The sequence below is a fragment of the Mobula hypostoma genome, chromosome 12 (genome assembly GCF_963921235.1).
Source record: "Mobula hypostoma chromosome 12, sMobHyp1.1, whole genome shotgun sequence".
In the NCBI taxonomy this organism is placed as follows: Eukaryota; Metazoa; Chordata; class Chondrichthyes; order Myliobatiformes; family Myliobatidae; genus Mobula; species Mobula hypostoma.
The window spans coordinates 87,517,797-87,533,477 of record NC_086108.1 but is presented as its reverse complement, the minus strand read 5'-3'; the positions used below and the strand labels follow the sequence as shown (position 1 = coordinate 87,533,477).

At 40.1% G+C, this 15,681-nt stretch overlaps 1 protein-coding gene across 3 annotated transcripts in view; it reads left to right on the top strand.

Annotated features, from left to right (window-relative positions):
• The window catches only part of szt2 (SZT2 subunit of KICSTOR complex), a 266,703-nt gene extending 252,258 nt beyond the window's left edge, over nt 1-14,445 (top strand). For all 3 annotated transcript variants that reach the window (XM_063064563.1, XM_063064564.1, XM_063064561.1), the window contains 4 exons: nt 341-827; nt 1,820-1,936; nt 11,296-11,364; nt 13,279-14,445. In XM_063064563.1, coding sequence (XP_062920633.1) covers nt 341-827; nt 1,820-1,936; nt 11,296-11,364; nt 13,279-13,425 — 820 coding nt within the window. In that variant the 3' untranslated portion in view covers nt 13,426-14,445. The remainder of the gene's footprint in view (nt 1-340; nt 828-1,819; nt 1,937-11,295; nt 11,365-13,278) is intronic.
• Nucleotides 14,446-15,681: the final 1,236 nt, after the last annotated feature.

Here is a 15,681-nt window from a genome sequence, read left to right as displayed (position 1 = left end):
CATCAAGATGAAACCTCCACCTCTTTATTGGTATGATTTTATATTCCTTCATTCCCAATTTTTTTATGATATTTTTTCTACTTAAATTGATGATTTTCATCTGTCCTTTATTACAAACTATGAAATCTCAGTTCTTTCCAAAATATGTGTATATTTCTTGCCTTGCCAATGACAGGTCATTGGTGTAAAGCGATGTAAAGTTTAAAGCATATGGAATATATTAAGCTTCAATTCACCTTGAAAATGTGTTTTGCTCATTTCTAGTCCTTCACTAAATTACATCTGCCTAAAAGATTGAAAATTACATAGCATTTAAAATAGACCTTGTTTTTTTCTAAAGGTTACATTTCTATGTGATAATGACAAGCTGCAGGGAGCTTTTCCCAAGGTTAACTGCCGACATGCGACGTTTTAAGAAATTACCAAGAACTCATCGGGACTCTTTGGACTTCGCAAGGGATTCTCCGTTGTCGGAAAAATCTGATCCTGAGCGGAGGGAGCTGGATCCAGATGGGTGGGATGAGGCAAGCGATTCCAGTGAGTTTTATTCGCATGGGAAACAACTGAAGATGGCTCCAGAACTGTTCTACTCCTCCCCACTCTTTCCTTTACTGACGTCTGAGGTGGCAAGTGCCCAAGAACAGATTGCAGTGATGGTTCAACAAGCAAAGTCCCACTGTCGCCGTGATGTTCTCTGGCAGCGTCTCTTTTTGGGAGAGCATCTGTCTTCAGACAAACACAAAATGAGCAAGTTGTCCTTTGCTGAGCTGGAAGAGTTACTCAGTGCTGTTTATAGCAAATCCATTTCTGAGATTGACCCACAACTGGTGAGAAAATATTTCACAGTTAACAATGAAGTTGAATGGTTATTTTCAATATTGTACAGTATATGGTCCCCATCTCTTGGTAGCTCAGACACTTCTTCCTGAATATGCTGACTTATTCATTGGCACATGTGTTGTGGAATTTTACGGTTCAAATTCCTTATAAGCCCAGAAGTGATAGTAGACCACTGGCTACAGGAATTGCAATGCACTGCAATCAAATATTTACTTGCATATTAATAGTGATCATCTGAACCACCAAAAGATTCTTGGAGACTTGATATTACATAGAGTGGGAAATGTATTGTTTAATGTTCTCCTGAAAGTCATTTGTTTGTTTTTCCATATATGGCTCTTTGCAGAGTGAGATGCACCACAGGTAAAGTCATTCTATTGATTGACATTTCTCATTATATTGTGATTAAATGTAATTATAGTTACGATGCACGAGAGATCTGAAGGTAGTAATATACAATGTTAAAATGTTGTTGTGCTGAGCCAAAGCTTTCGAAATACATAGATATAACATTATCAATGTCTAATTTAAATTCTGAGAAGTGCAACAAAAAAATTAGCTCCTTCTCCAATCATTGTGAACGCTATCTGATATTACAACGTTGTCATAAGTCACTGCATCATTAAAAATGAGGAATGTAAGTTGAGGAATGAGCACTTTTACACTCGTCAGCAGGCAGTCTGGAATACGGCGATAGACCAGCAGGACATTGACTAATCTGCTGCAGCAGTATGCCTTAATTTTGTCTCCAACACCAACTTCATTCTTGGAGTGATGTATTTGTTCTGTGGATTCTGTTTACATTATTTCACAGAAAAGAATATTATGTACAAAGGAAACAAAACACTATTGTCACTCTTAAATCATGTGTGTGTTTTAATGGGACAATTCAAGTCCCCTATTCCCATTCTGTAATTGTTCGTTCTATCCTCTTATCTCCCTGCATTCATTGTTTGTTTGTGAAACCCTTTTGTTTCAGGATTGCTTCCTATCGATGAGCACCAGCTGGTATCAGAGTTTGATCAAGGTTTTGTTAAACCGTTTCTCCCAGAGTTGTCGACACTTTGTAGATGCGGATAGAGGAATCCAATATTTGGTATGTTAAAACCTAGCACCTGACAGATTTGTATCAATTTGTTGTTTTAAACTGAAGAATAGCATTGTGGTACAACTGGTAGAGCTGCTGCCTCCCATTTTCAGCACCCTGTGTAAAATCCTGACCTCCAGGATTGTCTTGGTGTAGTTGGCATCTTCTTCCTGTGATGACATGGGTTTTCCCTGGGTGCTGCAGTTTCCTCCTGTGTTCGAAAATGCATGGGTTGGTAGGTTTACTGGGTATCAAATTGTCCTTTGCATGGAGGTGAGTGATAGAATCTGGGAGGTGATGGGAATATGGGGACAACAAAATGGGTTCTAGGTTATACTGAGAATGCAACACAAAAACAGGCCCTTTGGTCCAACTCATGCACATCTAAGTTACTCCCGTTGCCTGGGCATTTGGCCCATATCCCTCTGAGCATTTCCCATGTACTTTTCCAAATATCTTTTAAATGTTGTTATTGTGTCCACCTCACCCCTAGTGTCCTGTGCTCCAAGCAGAAAAGTTTGTGCTTGCTCATCCTCTCCCTATACCCAGACCTAGTCCCAGCAGCATTCTGATAAATCTTTTTTGCACTTTTTCCAACAACTTAATGACATCTTTCTCATAACAGGACAATATAGTACTCTAGGTATACACCTGCAGTATAATGTCACAAATCCTGTACTTGTACATAGCCCTGTGAAATCAAGGATGATGGTGGAGGGCTGGTTATGATCAGTGCTGTATCCCTTCCTGTCTCTCTTCTACATGAATAGTTTAGATGTGACCAGGCATTAGTGCATTTTAAAAAAGATGGTCAATATTGACTTTGTAAGTTGAAGGTCCTATTTTTGTACTGTTTCTCTGATTCTATGTTGCTGAAAATAAACTTCTTAATCATCTGAACATAATGCTGGTGAACTAGTTATTAAAGCTAGTAAACTAATAGATTTTGCTTGCTTATGAATAATTTAGTTTTCTTGTATGCAACAATGCGAGAAGGATGATTGGTTTACCCACGTCGCATTTTTATTATACAGCACATGCTGATGTTATTTTCAAGTTGAACTCTGATTTTATGTGAGGTGTCTGAAACACTTATCATGATGCAGATGATTAAATGCAGGGATTCAGATCTCTGGATAACTGGAACGTCTTCTTGAGCAGGTGTGACCTGGACAAAAGGGGATGGTTTGCACTTGAATCCGAAGGGGACCAATATTCTTGCGGGCAAGTTTACTAGAGCTCTTGGAAGTGGTTTAAACTAATATAGTAGGGGGATGGGAACCAGTGTGATAGAGCTCAGGATGAGCCAGCAGGTTTACAAGTAGATGATGGGTGTAACATGAATGTAAGGAAGGACAAGCTAATGACCGGGTACAAATGCAGACAGAGCAAAGAGTTAAATTGTACCACAGAGGCACAATTCAAATAGGCAAAGAATGCAGGACTGAAGGTGCTGTATTTAAGTGCATGTAGCATTTGGAATAAGGTGGATGAACTTGTAGCGCAATTACAGATTGGTCAGTGTGATGTTGTGGGTGTCACTGAGTCATGGCTAGTTGGAGCTTAACATCAAAAGATGTACTTTATATCAAATGACAGGCAGGAAGGCATAGGCTATGGTGTGGATCTGTTGGTATGAGATGAAATTACATCTTTAGAAAGGGGTGACATAGGGTCAGAGAATATCGAATCTTTGTGGTGAATTTAATAAGAGGGTTAAAAAAAAATTGGAATCATATATAGTCCTCCAAATAGTAGCCAAAATGTGGGGTTGAGATTGTAAAGGGAGCTGGAAAAGCCATGTAATAAGGGTAATGACACAATTTTAATGGGGGACTTCAATATGCAAGGGGATTGGGAAACTCAGGTTTGTGTCAGAATGCAAAAAAGAGAATTTGTTGAATGCCTACAAGATGGCTTTTTAGCGCAACGTACTCAAGTCTACTCATCAAAACGCTATCTTAGATCGGGTGTTATGTAATAACCCAGATGTCATTAGGGAACTTAAGGTAAAGGAAACCTTAGGAGGCAGTGATCATAATATGACTGAATTTATACTGCTATTTGCAGACATCTCCCACATATTAATAGTGGCTCACTGATGCCCGCAAATTATATACAATATCTTGGAAATCAATTTTTTTGAGAGCGAGAGAGAGCGCAAGAGCGAGAGAGCGACCACGAGAGAGAGCTAGTGCGCCATGGCAGAGTGTTCCAAAAAAAAGAAAATATAAAACGTACATCACCCCAGACTACCCTAAAGTGTACCCCTGCCTAATAGGGGTGAAAAATAATGACAGTGTTGCTCGCTGCACTGTTTGCAACAGTGACTTTTCTATTGCCCATGGTGGGTTAAGACTGTAAAAGACATGTTGAGGTGAGTTTAACAGGTGTCATTCGTTCATTAGCATAGCTACCATTATTTAAACTAGCTGGCTAGCTACTAAGGAGCTACTCTATTGCAGACATCCCACCTCTCCCGGAAGTTCCGGGAGTCTGCTGCAAATTGGTGGTGCTACCTCCCTGAAATGAGTTTTTGCAGGGTGGGATGTCTGTATTTGAGAGGGAGAAGCAAAAGTCACATATCAGTATCATAATGGAATAAAGGGAATTACAAAGGCATGAGAGAGGAGCTTGCCGGTGGATTGGAGGAGGATACTGGCAGGGATGACGGTAGAGCAGAGGTGACTGAAGATTCTGGGAATAGTTCACAAGACGCAGGATAGATATGTCCCACAGAAGAAGTACTCAAATGGCAGGGGTAAGCAACCGTGACTGTCAAGGGAAGTTAAGGACTGCATAAAAGCCAAGGAAAGGACATATAAGGTAGCAACAGTGAGTGGGTAGTTGGATGATTGGGAAGCTTTTAAAATCCAACAAAAAGCAACTAAAAAAGCTATAAGAAGGGAAAAGATGAAATATGAGGACAAACCAGCCAATAATATAAAGCAGGATACTAAAAGTTTTTTCAGTTACATAAAGAGTAAAAGGGAGGTGAGAATTAATATTGGACCACCGGAAAATAACACTGGTGAGATAGTAATCGGGGACAAAGAAATTGCAGATAAACTTAATGGGTACTTTGCATCAGTCTTCACTGTGGAAGACACCAGCAGTGTGCCAGAGGCCCATGAGTGTCAGGGCTAGGAGTGGGTCCCATTGCTATTACAAAGGAAAATGTGCTCGGCAAAATCAAAGGGGTTAAGGTGGATAAGTCACCAGGACTAGATGGACTACCTCCCAGAGTCCTGAGAGAAGTTGCTGAAGCGATAACCGATGCATTGGTCATGATCTTTCAAGAATCACTTGATTCTTGCATGGTCCCAGAGGACTATAAGATTGCAAATGTCACTCCACTCTTTAAGCCGAAAGAAAAGAAATTAAAAGCCAGTTAGTCGAACTTCAGTGGTTGGGAAAGTACTAGAGTCTATTATTAAGGATGAGGTTTCAAAGTACTTGGAGACTAATGACTAAGTAAGTTAAAGTCAGCATGGTTTCTGTAAAGAGAAATCTTGTTTAACAAATCTGTTGGAGTTCTTCGAAGAAGTAATAAGCAGGGTGGACAAAGGAGAGGCAGTGGATGTCATTTACTTGGATTTTCAAAAGGCATTTGATAAGGTGCCACACACAAGGCTGCATAAAAAGATAAATACTAGAGCGTTACAGGAAAGCTACCAGCATGGATAGAGGAATGGCTGACAGGCAGGAGGCAGCAAGTGGGAATAAAGGGGGCCTTTTCTGGTTAGCTGCCAGTGATTAGAGGTGTTCCTCAGGGGTCAATATTAGGACCACTACCTTTCACATTGTATATCAGTGATTTGGATAATGGAATTGATGGCTTTGTGGCGAAGTTTGTGGATGATACAAAGATGGGTAGAGGGATAGGTAGTGCTGTGGAAGCAATGCGATTGCAGCAGGACCTGGACAAATTGACAGACTGGGCAAAAAAGTGGCAGATGGAATACAGTGTTAGAAAATGTATGATAATGCATTTTGGTAAAAGGAACAGTAGTGTGGACTGTTTTCTAAATGGGGAGAAGGTTCAAAGATCAAAGGTGCAGAGGGACTTAGGAGTTCTTGTGCAAGACTCCCAGCAGGTTAATTTACAGGTTGAGTCTGTGGTAAAGAAGGCAAATGCAATGTTGACATTTATTTCAAACAGAATAGAATATAAAAGCAAGGCGATCATGCTGAGCCTTTATAAGACACCAGGCAGGCTGCACCTGGAGTATTGTCAATGGTTTTGGACCCCATATCTCAGAAAGGATGTGCTGTCATTGGAGAGAGAGTCCGGAGGAGGTTCATGAGCATGATTTTGGGAATGAAGGGGTTAAAATATGAGGAGCATTTGGCAGCTTTAAGCCTGTACTCACTGGAATTTAGAAGAATGCAGGGAGTTCTCATTAAAACCTACCAAATGTTGAAAGGACTAGATAGGTGGATGTGGAGAGGATGTTTCCTACGGTAGGGGTATCCAGAACTAGAGGGCGCAGCCTCAAAATTGAGAGGGAGCCTTTTAGAACAGAAGTAAGAAGGAATTTTTTTTAGCCAGAGAGTAGTGAATTAGTGGAATGCTCTGCCACTGACTGGTGGAGACCAAGTCCGTGGATATATTTAAGGCGGAAGTTGATAATTTCCTGATCAGTCAGGGCATCAAAGGATATGGCATGAAGGCAGATGTACGGGGTTGAGTGGGATCCGGGATCAGCCTTGATCGAATGGCAGAGCAGACTCAATGGGCTGAATGGCCTAATTCTGCTCCTGTGTCTTATGGTGTAAATAACTATAGAAAAGGTGGTTCACGATGGTACTTGCTACAAGAGCTATAGATGTTGCGTGGGAATGTGGGCATTATCCAGTAATGTCAGCAGTATAGTTTTAGTTAGGAGAGTTGGAGAAATGGAGCTTTGGCTATTGTCTTCACGGATCAAAGTTTTGAGTGCAGGAGATGGGATATTATGTAGAAGCTGTATAAGATGTTGGTGAGGCCTAATTTGGAGTATTGTGTGAAGGTCTGGTCTCTAACCTAAAGAAAAGATATCATTAAGGTTGAAAGAATACAGAGGAAATTTATAAGGATATTGCCGAGCCCTGAGGAATCGAGTTATAGGAAAAAGTTGAATAAGTTAGGACTTTTTCCCCCGGAGCTTAGGAAAATGAGGGGAGATATGATTGAAATTATGAGGGGTATAGATAAGGTTTAAAGGTGAAATGTTTAAGAGGAACATGAGGGGGATCTTCTACACTCAGAAAGTAGTGAGATTGTGGAACAAGCTGGCAGTGGAAGTGGTCAATATGAGTTCAGTTTCAGCATTTAGGAGACGTTTGGATAAACGCATGGATTGGAGGGCTATGGAAGACCTAGGTCTGGGTGCAGGTCAATGGGACTAAGCACAATCATAGTTTGGCAAGGACTAGAATGGCTGAAGGGCCTGTTTTGCTGCTGTACGGCTGTATGTCTCCAGCACACGCAGGAAGTATTTTTTCTGGGAATTGGGGTATATCTCTGTATGTTCAGTAGTGTGTGCACTGACGGTTGGGTGTGTTGAGTTCTGGACTGTAACAGTACTATAGGTTAGCAAATAATGACAGATATTTCTACTGCTGAAATTAATCACAAAACATCACTCTTTCATGAAGTGTATGATTACCAAATGTAAGACCCTTTTTTCTGGAGGAAATTAAGAGTTACTCCTTTTTATGTGCTGTACTTGTAGAGAGAATTTCCCCTGCGCAAGAATTTACTCCTACATTGTTGTATCCCAAAAATATGTTGAAGTTTAAATATGTCCTGAGTCCAAAATAATTGAAAGGCCATTTTTCAAAGCAGTATTTCAATATTGAATATGTTTCATTCATAAACCATTGACAGAAGTGCCTAAGGCTCAATACAAAGATCAAAAGTTACTGAAATACCTCTAATATTTTGACTTTACACCACCTTTACAATCGGGTGGTGTAGAGCTCTCCAGTTTAAATAATGACACAGCATCTCAATTGGGATTGTACTCTTTCATTATTAATGTGTTATAGATAATAGCATTATAAAACACAAGGTTACAGGGTTATTACTGAAAAGGAGACAATTGATATCTGTATCAATATGAGATTTTGTCAAAGCAATCTAAAATTTGTCTCATTTTGCTGTTCTTTCCATTGGTTACCCTGTATCCCGTCTCAAATGTTAATCTAGTTTTCTTTCAAAAGGTGCAATGGTCTCTGCCTCAAATATTTTCAGTACATATGTATTGCTCCAGTGACTGTTCCTTCATCCTTAGTGAAAATGTAAGGTTCTTCATTTCTCAAAACTAGTTTCCTAATCAGAGAAAACAGCCAACTGCAAGTCTTCCATTCAGGGTGCTTCATAACTTTTTTTTTAAAAAAAGGAAAGATTACATTTTCTGTGGCAATGAAAATAATACAAGAAAGAAATCATTAAACACAAGACAGAAATCATTAAACACAAGACATTGCAGATGTTAGAAATCCAGAGCAACCCACACAAAATGCTGGAGGAACTCAGCAGTTCAGGTGTCATCTATGGAGAGGAATAAACAGTCCATAAGGTAAAACGCTGAAAAAGAAAGAATCAGAGAGGAGAGGGGGCCATGGGAGAAAAAGTAGGAGGTGAGGAGAAGAGAAGGGGTAAGAGGGAAGCCAGTGCAATACTGCTGATCTCTATTCATAACTCTAGTTTCCCATTCCTGATGAATTGTATTTGACATGGTTACTCTAATTCCATTTTTACACCATTTATTTGTTTTCTTCTTTTGCACATTATGTCACCAATAATGCTCGTCTTTTTTTTTTGCTACTTTAGTTAACCAGACAGATAATTTCAGTGACTTAGTTATCTGAAACCTTATGTCCCTCTTCAGCTGCATCTTTCCATTGACTATACGCAGTAAAGCAGTGATCTTCAGTTTCTTTTTTGCACTTTCAATTACGCATGTTCACCAAAATGGATATATGTTCCAGTGCCAGCTGCCACTTCCATCTTACTCCTGGTACCTCTCCATATCACTTGTGTTCACAGTGTTTTTTCCAAGTATGTATAGTAAATGTCTGACTGCACAATATTCCCTGCTGTTGCAAAATTATTTGTATGTACATTAATTTACATCCATTATTTGGTTATCCATTCCACTATTTTGTTAGTAACTTTCTGAATTTTTTTCACATAAATTTTCAATATGGGTAAAATCTATTCACACTAACTTTTTCTTAGCCAACCAATTCTCTATTCATTCCTCTACATTTATACCATGCATCCCCATCCTCTAAGAAGAGCACTTCCCTGAATTAAATCAAAGCATATTAAGATTACACAACACTCTTTATGGCTGTCACTGCACATGAACCCTTCAGCATCTTTGTATCCAGGTGTTTTAGCTCCGTGGTAACATCATCTACTTCACTACATCGGTTTAGCAGTGTGATTATCAAATCATTTTTATAGGCTTGACTTTTCCTCAAGCTATTGATGAAAGCTTCCTTAGCTGAAAGTGATCATTTGAAAGATAAGCCTGCAAACAAAATATTTAACAGGTTCTGAGAAAACAGGCATCGAGCTGTGTTTTCACAAGGAACAAACTTCTTATTTTAACCATATAACAATTACAGTTCGGAAACAGGCCATCTCGGCCCTTCTAGTCCGTGCCGAACTCTTACTCTCACCTAGTCCCACCGATCTGCACTTAGCCCATAACTCTCCATTCCTTTCCTGTCCATATAGCTGTCCAGTTTAACTTTAAATGACAACATTGAACCTGCCTCAACCACTTCTGCTGGAAGCTCGTTCCACAACTACCACTCTCTGAGTAAAGAAGTTCCCCCTCATGTTACCCCTAAACTTTTGCCCTTTAACTCTCAACTCATGTCCTTTTGTTTGAATCTCCCCCACTCTCAATGGAAAAAGCCTATCCACATCAACTCTATCTATTCCTCTCATAATTTTAAATACCTCTATCAAGTCCCCCCTCAACCTTCTACGTTCCAAAGAATAAAGACCCAACTTGTTCAACCTTTCTCTGTAACTTAGGTGATGAAACCCAGATAACGTTCTAGTAAATCTTCTCTGTACTTTCTCTATTTTGTTGACATCTTTCCTATAATTCAGTGACCAAAACTGTACACAATACTCCAAATTTGACCTCACCAATGCCTTGTACAATTTCAGCATTACATCTCAACTCCTATACTCAATCAACAGGAATACTGCAGATGCTGGAAATTCAAGCAACACACATCAAAGTTGCTGGTGAACGCAGCAGGCCAGGCAGCATCTCTAGGAAGAGGTACATTGGACGTTTCAGGCCGAGATCCTTCGTCAGGACTAACTGAAGGAAGAGTTAGTAAGAGATTTGAAAGTGGGAGGGGGAGGGGGAGATCCAAAATGATAGGAGAAGACAGGAGGGGGAGGGTTGGAGCCAAGAGCTGGACAGGTGATTGGCAAAAGGGATATGAGAGGATCATGGGACAGGAGGTCCGGGGAGAAAGACAAGGGGTGGGGGAAACCAGAGGATGGGCAAGGGGTATAGTCAGAGGGACAGAGGGAGAAAGAGGAGAGTGCAAGAAAGAATGTGTCCCCCACCCCTTGTCTTTCTCCCCGGACCTCCTGTCCCATGATCCTCTCATATTCCTTTTGCCAATCACCTGTCCAGCTCTTGGCTCCATCCCTCCCCCTCCTGTCTTCTCCTATCATTTTGGATCTCTCCCTCCCCCTCCCACTTACAAATCTCTTACTAACTCTTCCTTCAGTTAGTCCTGACGAAGGGTCTTGGCCTGAAACGTCCACTGTACCTCTTCCTAGAGATGCTGCCTGACCTGCTGCGTTCACCAGCAACTTTGATGTGTGTTCCTATACTCACTGCTCTGATTTATAAAGGCCAGCATACCAAAAGCTTTCTTCACCACCCTATCCACATGAGATTCCACCTTCAGGGAACTATGCACCATTATTCCTAGATCCCTCTGTTCTACTGCATTCTTCAATGCCCTACCATTTACCGTGTATGTCCTATTTTGATTAGTCCTACCAAAGTGTGGCACCTCACATTTATCAGTATTAAACTCCATCTGCCGTCTTTCAGCCCACTCTTCCAACTGGCCTAAATCTCTATGCAAGCTTTGAAAACAAACTTCATTATCCAAATGGATTCATTATCCAAATTTTCTGGATGTTCCCATGTTTTGGGAACTTTCCTGCAACTCAAGGCCATTTTGTTAATTTTTTAAAAATTGTCTGTATTACTGAATGAGCACTGTGGTTACAATTTGCTGTCGTACCATTGTGTTTACCATTACCTGTATTGTTAATAAGAGCAACTGCAGCCTTTCTTTAACACAACGATGAAACTTCTTTACAGGCGGTGTTGAATCAGAAATTTATCGACTGTTTTGTTCTCATCTTCCTTGATTCTCAGTCTGCAAAGACGGTAAGATCTTAATAAAGTTCTCCTATATACATGATTTTGAATAAAAACAGAAAATGCTGAAAACCCCTTCAGCGACTCCATGTTTTCAGCATGCTCTCTTTCAAATTTCCAGATCTGTGTTGTTTTTGTGATTTTTCACATAGCATTTCAAAGGTCCAAGAGATTGTGGTAGGTTACTTCAGTTGTTCAAACCCATATGAAAGTGATTTTCAGTTTTGTTTGGAAGAGACTAAGCACATATTCAGCAAATTCTCAAATGTCCCTCTTCCTTAAGAAGCAAGGGTGGCAAAACACAGGAAAATATAGGGAAGTTAGCTTGACTTCAATGGTTGGTAAGATGAGTTTTCAGGGTACTTGGTGGCGCACAATAAAATAGGCCAAAGGCAGCATGGTTTCTTCCAGGGAAAATCTTGCCTGACAAACCTTTTGAAATTCTTTGAGGAAACAACAGGCCGGTTAGACAAAGGAGACTCAGTGGATGTTGTTATTTGGATTTTTCAAGGGTGCTGCACACGGGGCTGCTAAACAAGTTAAGGGCCCATGGAATTACTGGAGCATAGACCGTTTGGCAGAAGGCAACGAGTGAAAGTACAGGAGGCCTTTTCTGATTTAGTGCTGTTCCACAGGCATAGGTGTTGGGTCCACTAATTTTCATGTTGTACGTCAATGATTTGGATGACAGATTAATGGCTTTGTGGCAAAGTTTGCATACGATATGAAGAAAGGTGGAGTGGTCAGTAGTGTTGACAAGCAGGGGGCTGCAGGCGGGGTTGGACAGATTGGGAGAATGGGCAAAGAAGTGACAGTTGGAAGATAGTGTTGGGGTGTATATGGCCATGCACTTTGTTAGGAGGGGTAAAAGTATAGACTATCTTCTAAATGGAGAAAATTCAAAAATCAGAGGTGCAAAGGGACATGCGAGTCCTCGTGCAGGATTCCCTGATGGCTAACTTGCAAGTTGAGTCAGTGGTAAGGAAGGCCAATGCATTGTTAGCATTCATTTTGTGAACACCAGAATGTAAAAGCAAATATCTAATGCTGAGGCTTTATGTAATTGGTCAGACTGTAAATGGAGTATTGTCAGCAGTTTTGTGCCCCTTATCTAAGAAAAGATGTGCTGGCTTTGGAGAGGGTACAGAGGAGGTTCAGGAGCATGATTCGTCAATGAAGGGTTCACACATGAGGAGCATTTAATAACTCTGGGCCTGTACTCGCTTTAGTTAAGATGAATGAGCGGGGATCTCATTGAATATTGAAAGCCTGGGTTGGGTGGACATGAGAAGGATGTTTCAAATACTGTGAGAATCTAGGACCAGAGGGTACAGTCTCAGAAGGAATACCCTTTTGAACAGAGATGAAGAGGAATTTCTTGAGCCAAAGGGTGGTGAATCAGTGGAATTCATTGTCACAGATGGCTGTGGAGGCCTAGTCATTGGGTATACTTAAAGCAGAGATTGAGAAGTTTTTGATTGGTAACAGTGTCAAAGGTAAAGGGACAAAGCAGGAAAAATGGAGTTGACCGGAAAAAGAAATCATCCATAATTGAATGGCAGAGCTGACTGGAAGGGCCAAATGGCCCAATTCTCTTCCTATGTCTTATGATCTTAATTTCATTCGGAAGATCAGTAGGAAGTAGTTATTGTTGCCCTGGAATATTCCTGCATTTTTATTTGACACTGGCAGTTGATTCAAGAAGACTTGTATATAATTAGTCCAATGACTTTGTGTAGGATTTGACCTAATTAGAGTCATCCCAAAGGCCCTCATCTTAATTACTGCAAAGAACTGAAACCATTTCTGAAGAGTATACATATTATCTCATTGCTGATTTTGGGAAATGGCTCCTTATAACCTTTTAAGAGAAATCTGCTGTGTTCCTGAATAATCTTTCTCTCTCTCTCTCTTTCTCTCTAGAATCTAAAGGTTGTATTCAGAGAGCCACTTCCTGCACAACCACAGAACAGTGAGAGCCCCCTACCTCAACTTGTATCCATGTACTACCACTTGGAATCTGTTATCAACACTGCTTGTTTCAACCTATGGACGGGTATGCTACAGTAACAGACTGCAAATCCACCTGCTCTGATTTTTGAGTGGTCTGATTCACTATATGAAGTTCTACATTTACACTGTTCCTTGAGGCAAGAAACTGGTATAGCAAGCTTCATACTGAGAAGTACTAAATTCTTTGTAATCCATTCTTTTCAGCCATGTTTCATTCATTTTGAACTTCAGTGATTTTAGGGAATCCTTAAAGGGATTTGTGGGCCCCTCACAATTGGGAGCCTACTGGATGTTTCTGTTTATTAATTTATTTTTATTTAGTAAATTTATTAATAACTAATTTATGCTTGTTCATTTTTGGGATTTCCTTTTTTCCCTTCATCTTGCTCGTTTTGTCTGTGTACAATGGCAAGGGCAGGCGGGTTGAACGTTCAGAAGAAGCATTGCTCAAATAGCAAGCCAGCACTGGATTTAGGGCAAACTACATGAAAGGTCTTGCCCTCGCTGTCGATGTGATGAACTGACAAAACTCATCACAGTGCTGTAGACAGACTTGAGCAACCGAGTGCATTGAGAATGCACGTCTGTGTCTGCCAAATTGTAAGTCAAATGTCTAGGCTGTTAAACCTGAACCTTTTAAACATTTAGTTTTATTAGTGACTGCATTATCTCAAATATACATGCACTGGAAAACAATTGAATATATTTTTCATGAGATGCACAGGTATCAGTCATTTTAAAATTCAGGCTTATTTTCACATTTAAAGAAAACTTCTGTTTCTGCACCAGAGACATAATTTTCATACGTATTCTGGAGAGGTGTTGCTTTGATCATGACTTACTGATTACTCCTATAATGAAATGAAGGTGCTGCTGCATTTTGGAATGTAAGTGGAGTATTTAAGTGGTTTTAAAGCACATTCCTTTGTAAAATTTCAACAGTCAATTACACCTAGTTGCAGGTGCACAATGTCTCCTTGCTTAGAGTTTAATTGTAAGTGAAAATACTTAATGTACTGTATATTATGTATATAATGAAAATGGCTGAAATATTGCTGTAAAATAATAAAGTTATATCAATCATTTTCTCTGAGATTTAGCTGTTTCTTTGTACCATCTTCCATCTGATCTGCACACCTTGAGGGTATTTTTATTCCCTTTTTATGATGCTGTTTTGCCATCAATATTTTCAGTGTTTCATCATTTTCAGAATTTTTGGATATTTAGCAGGAAATGGGCAGAATTAGATGATATATTCTCCAAAGTCTGAAAAATCAAGTAATCTAATTGGATAAAGCCTTCACAAATAAAATGGCGATGACTTAAGTTAATGATTCAGAATGTGACCCAAAGACATCTGTAAGAATAGTGAATCCAAAATGATTATTAGGGCTCCTGTAACGGGTGGATTTGGTAGTAGTTAATCTAGGAAAGCTGTTTGTAGTATTTAATGTGTCATCCGATTGCTGGTCAGGTAAAACTACACAACTAGGCTTAGTCTGTCATTTTTGAGCAGTTATTCAATTCTCCTCCGTTCTCGTTGAAGAATTACTCGCACTAGCAGAATGAACTGGCAACATAACCTTTTGATAAAGGACCATAGCCTGTAAGCAAATGCAAAGCATTAAAGCTATGACAGATCAGTAAGTGGTGTTAACTCTGTGCCACTTCCCGCTTGCTATGATGAGGCAACAAGTGAGGTCAACCAACTGCATAATGTATCTGCCTGCAGCTTGTTCAAAAACAAGGTTGGCAGGAGATTGGTGAACTCATCCTGACCAGGATACGCTGGGCTTCCCTAAATGAAGGGAAATATGAACTTGTGAAAACTGGCCTCTTTCCAGGAGAATGTCAGTGTTATACAAGATGCATACCCTATACATCTTAAAGAGAACAGCTATGCTTCCCTACTTAAATGGCATTTTACATAGAAACTCTTACGTACTCCGTATCTGGGTTGCCAAACCAGCAGAAATGAACCACCTAGTTGGAGTCTGGATTACTGGAACTAAGAAAGTTTTTATTAAGGAAGTAAGTAACACAGTATTCTAATAGTAAGGATATAAATGCGACAGGTTAGCAATGATAAAACATGCATGTACACAGAACTAGGATAATAGGATCAGTCAAGCTCTATCGCAGTCTAGGGGTAAATGATCAGTCTCAAGTGACGCAGAGTTCAGTTCAGCTGAATACAGTTCGCAGTAATTGCTGTTGTGCCGTTGGAGAGAGAGAGATATGCAAATCAGATTCAGCAGACCTTGATGTTCGTCGCAGTTAGCTTTTGGGCGAACCCTTTATTGTCTTCCGAGG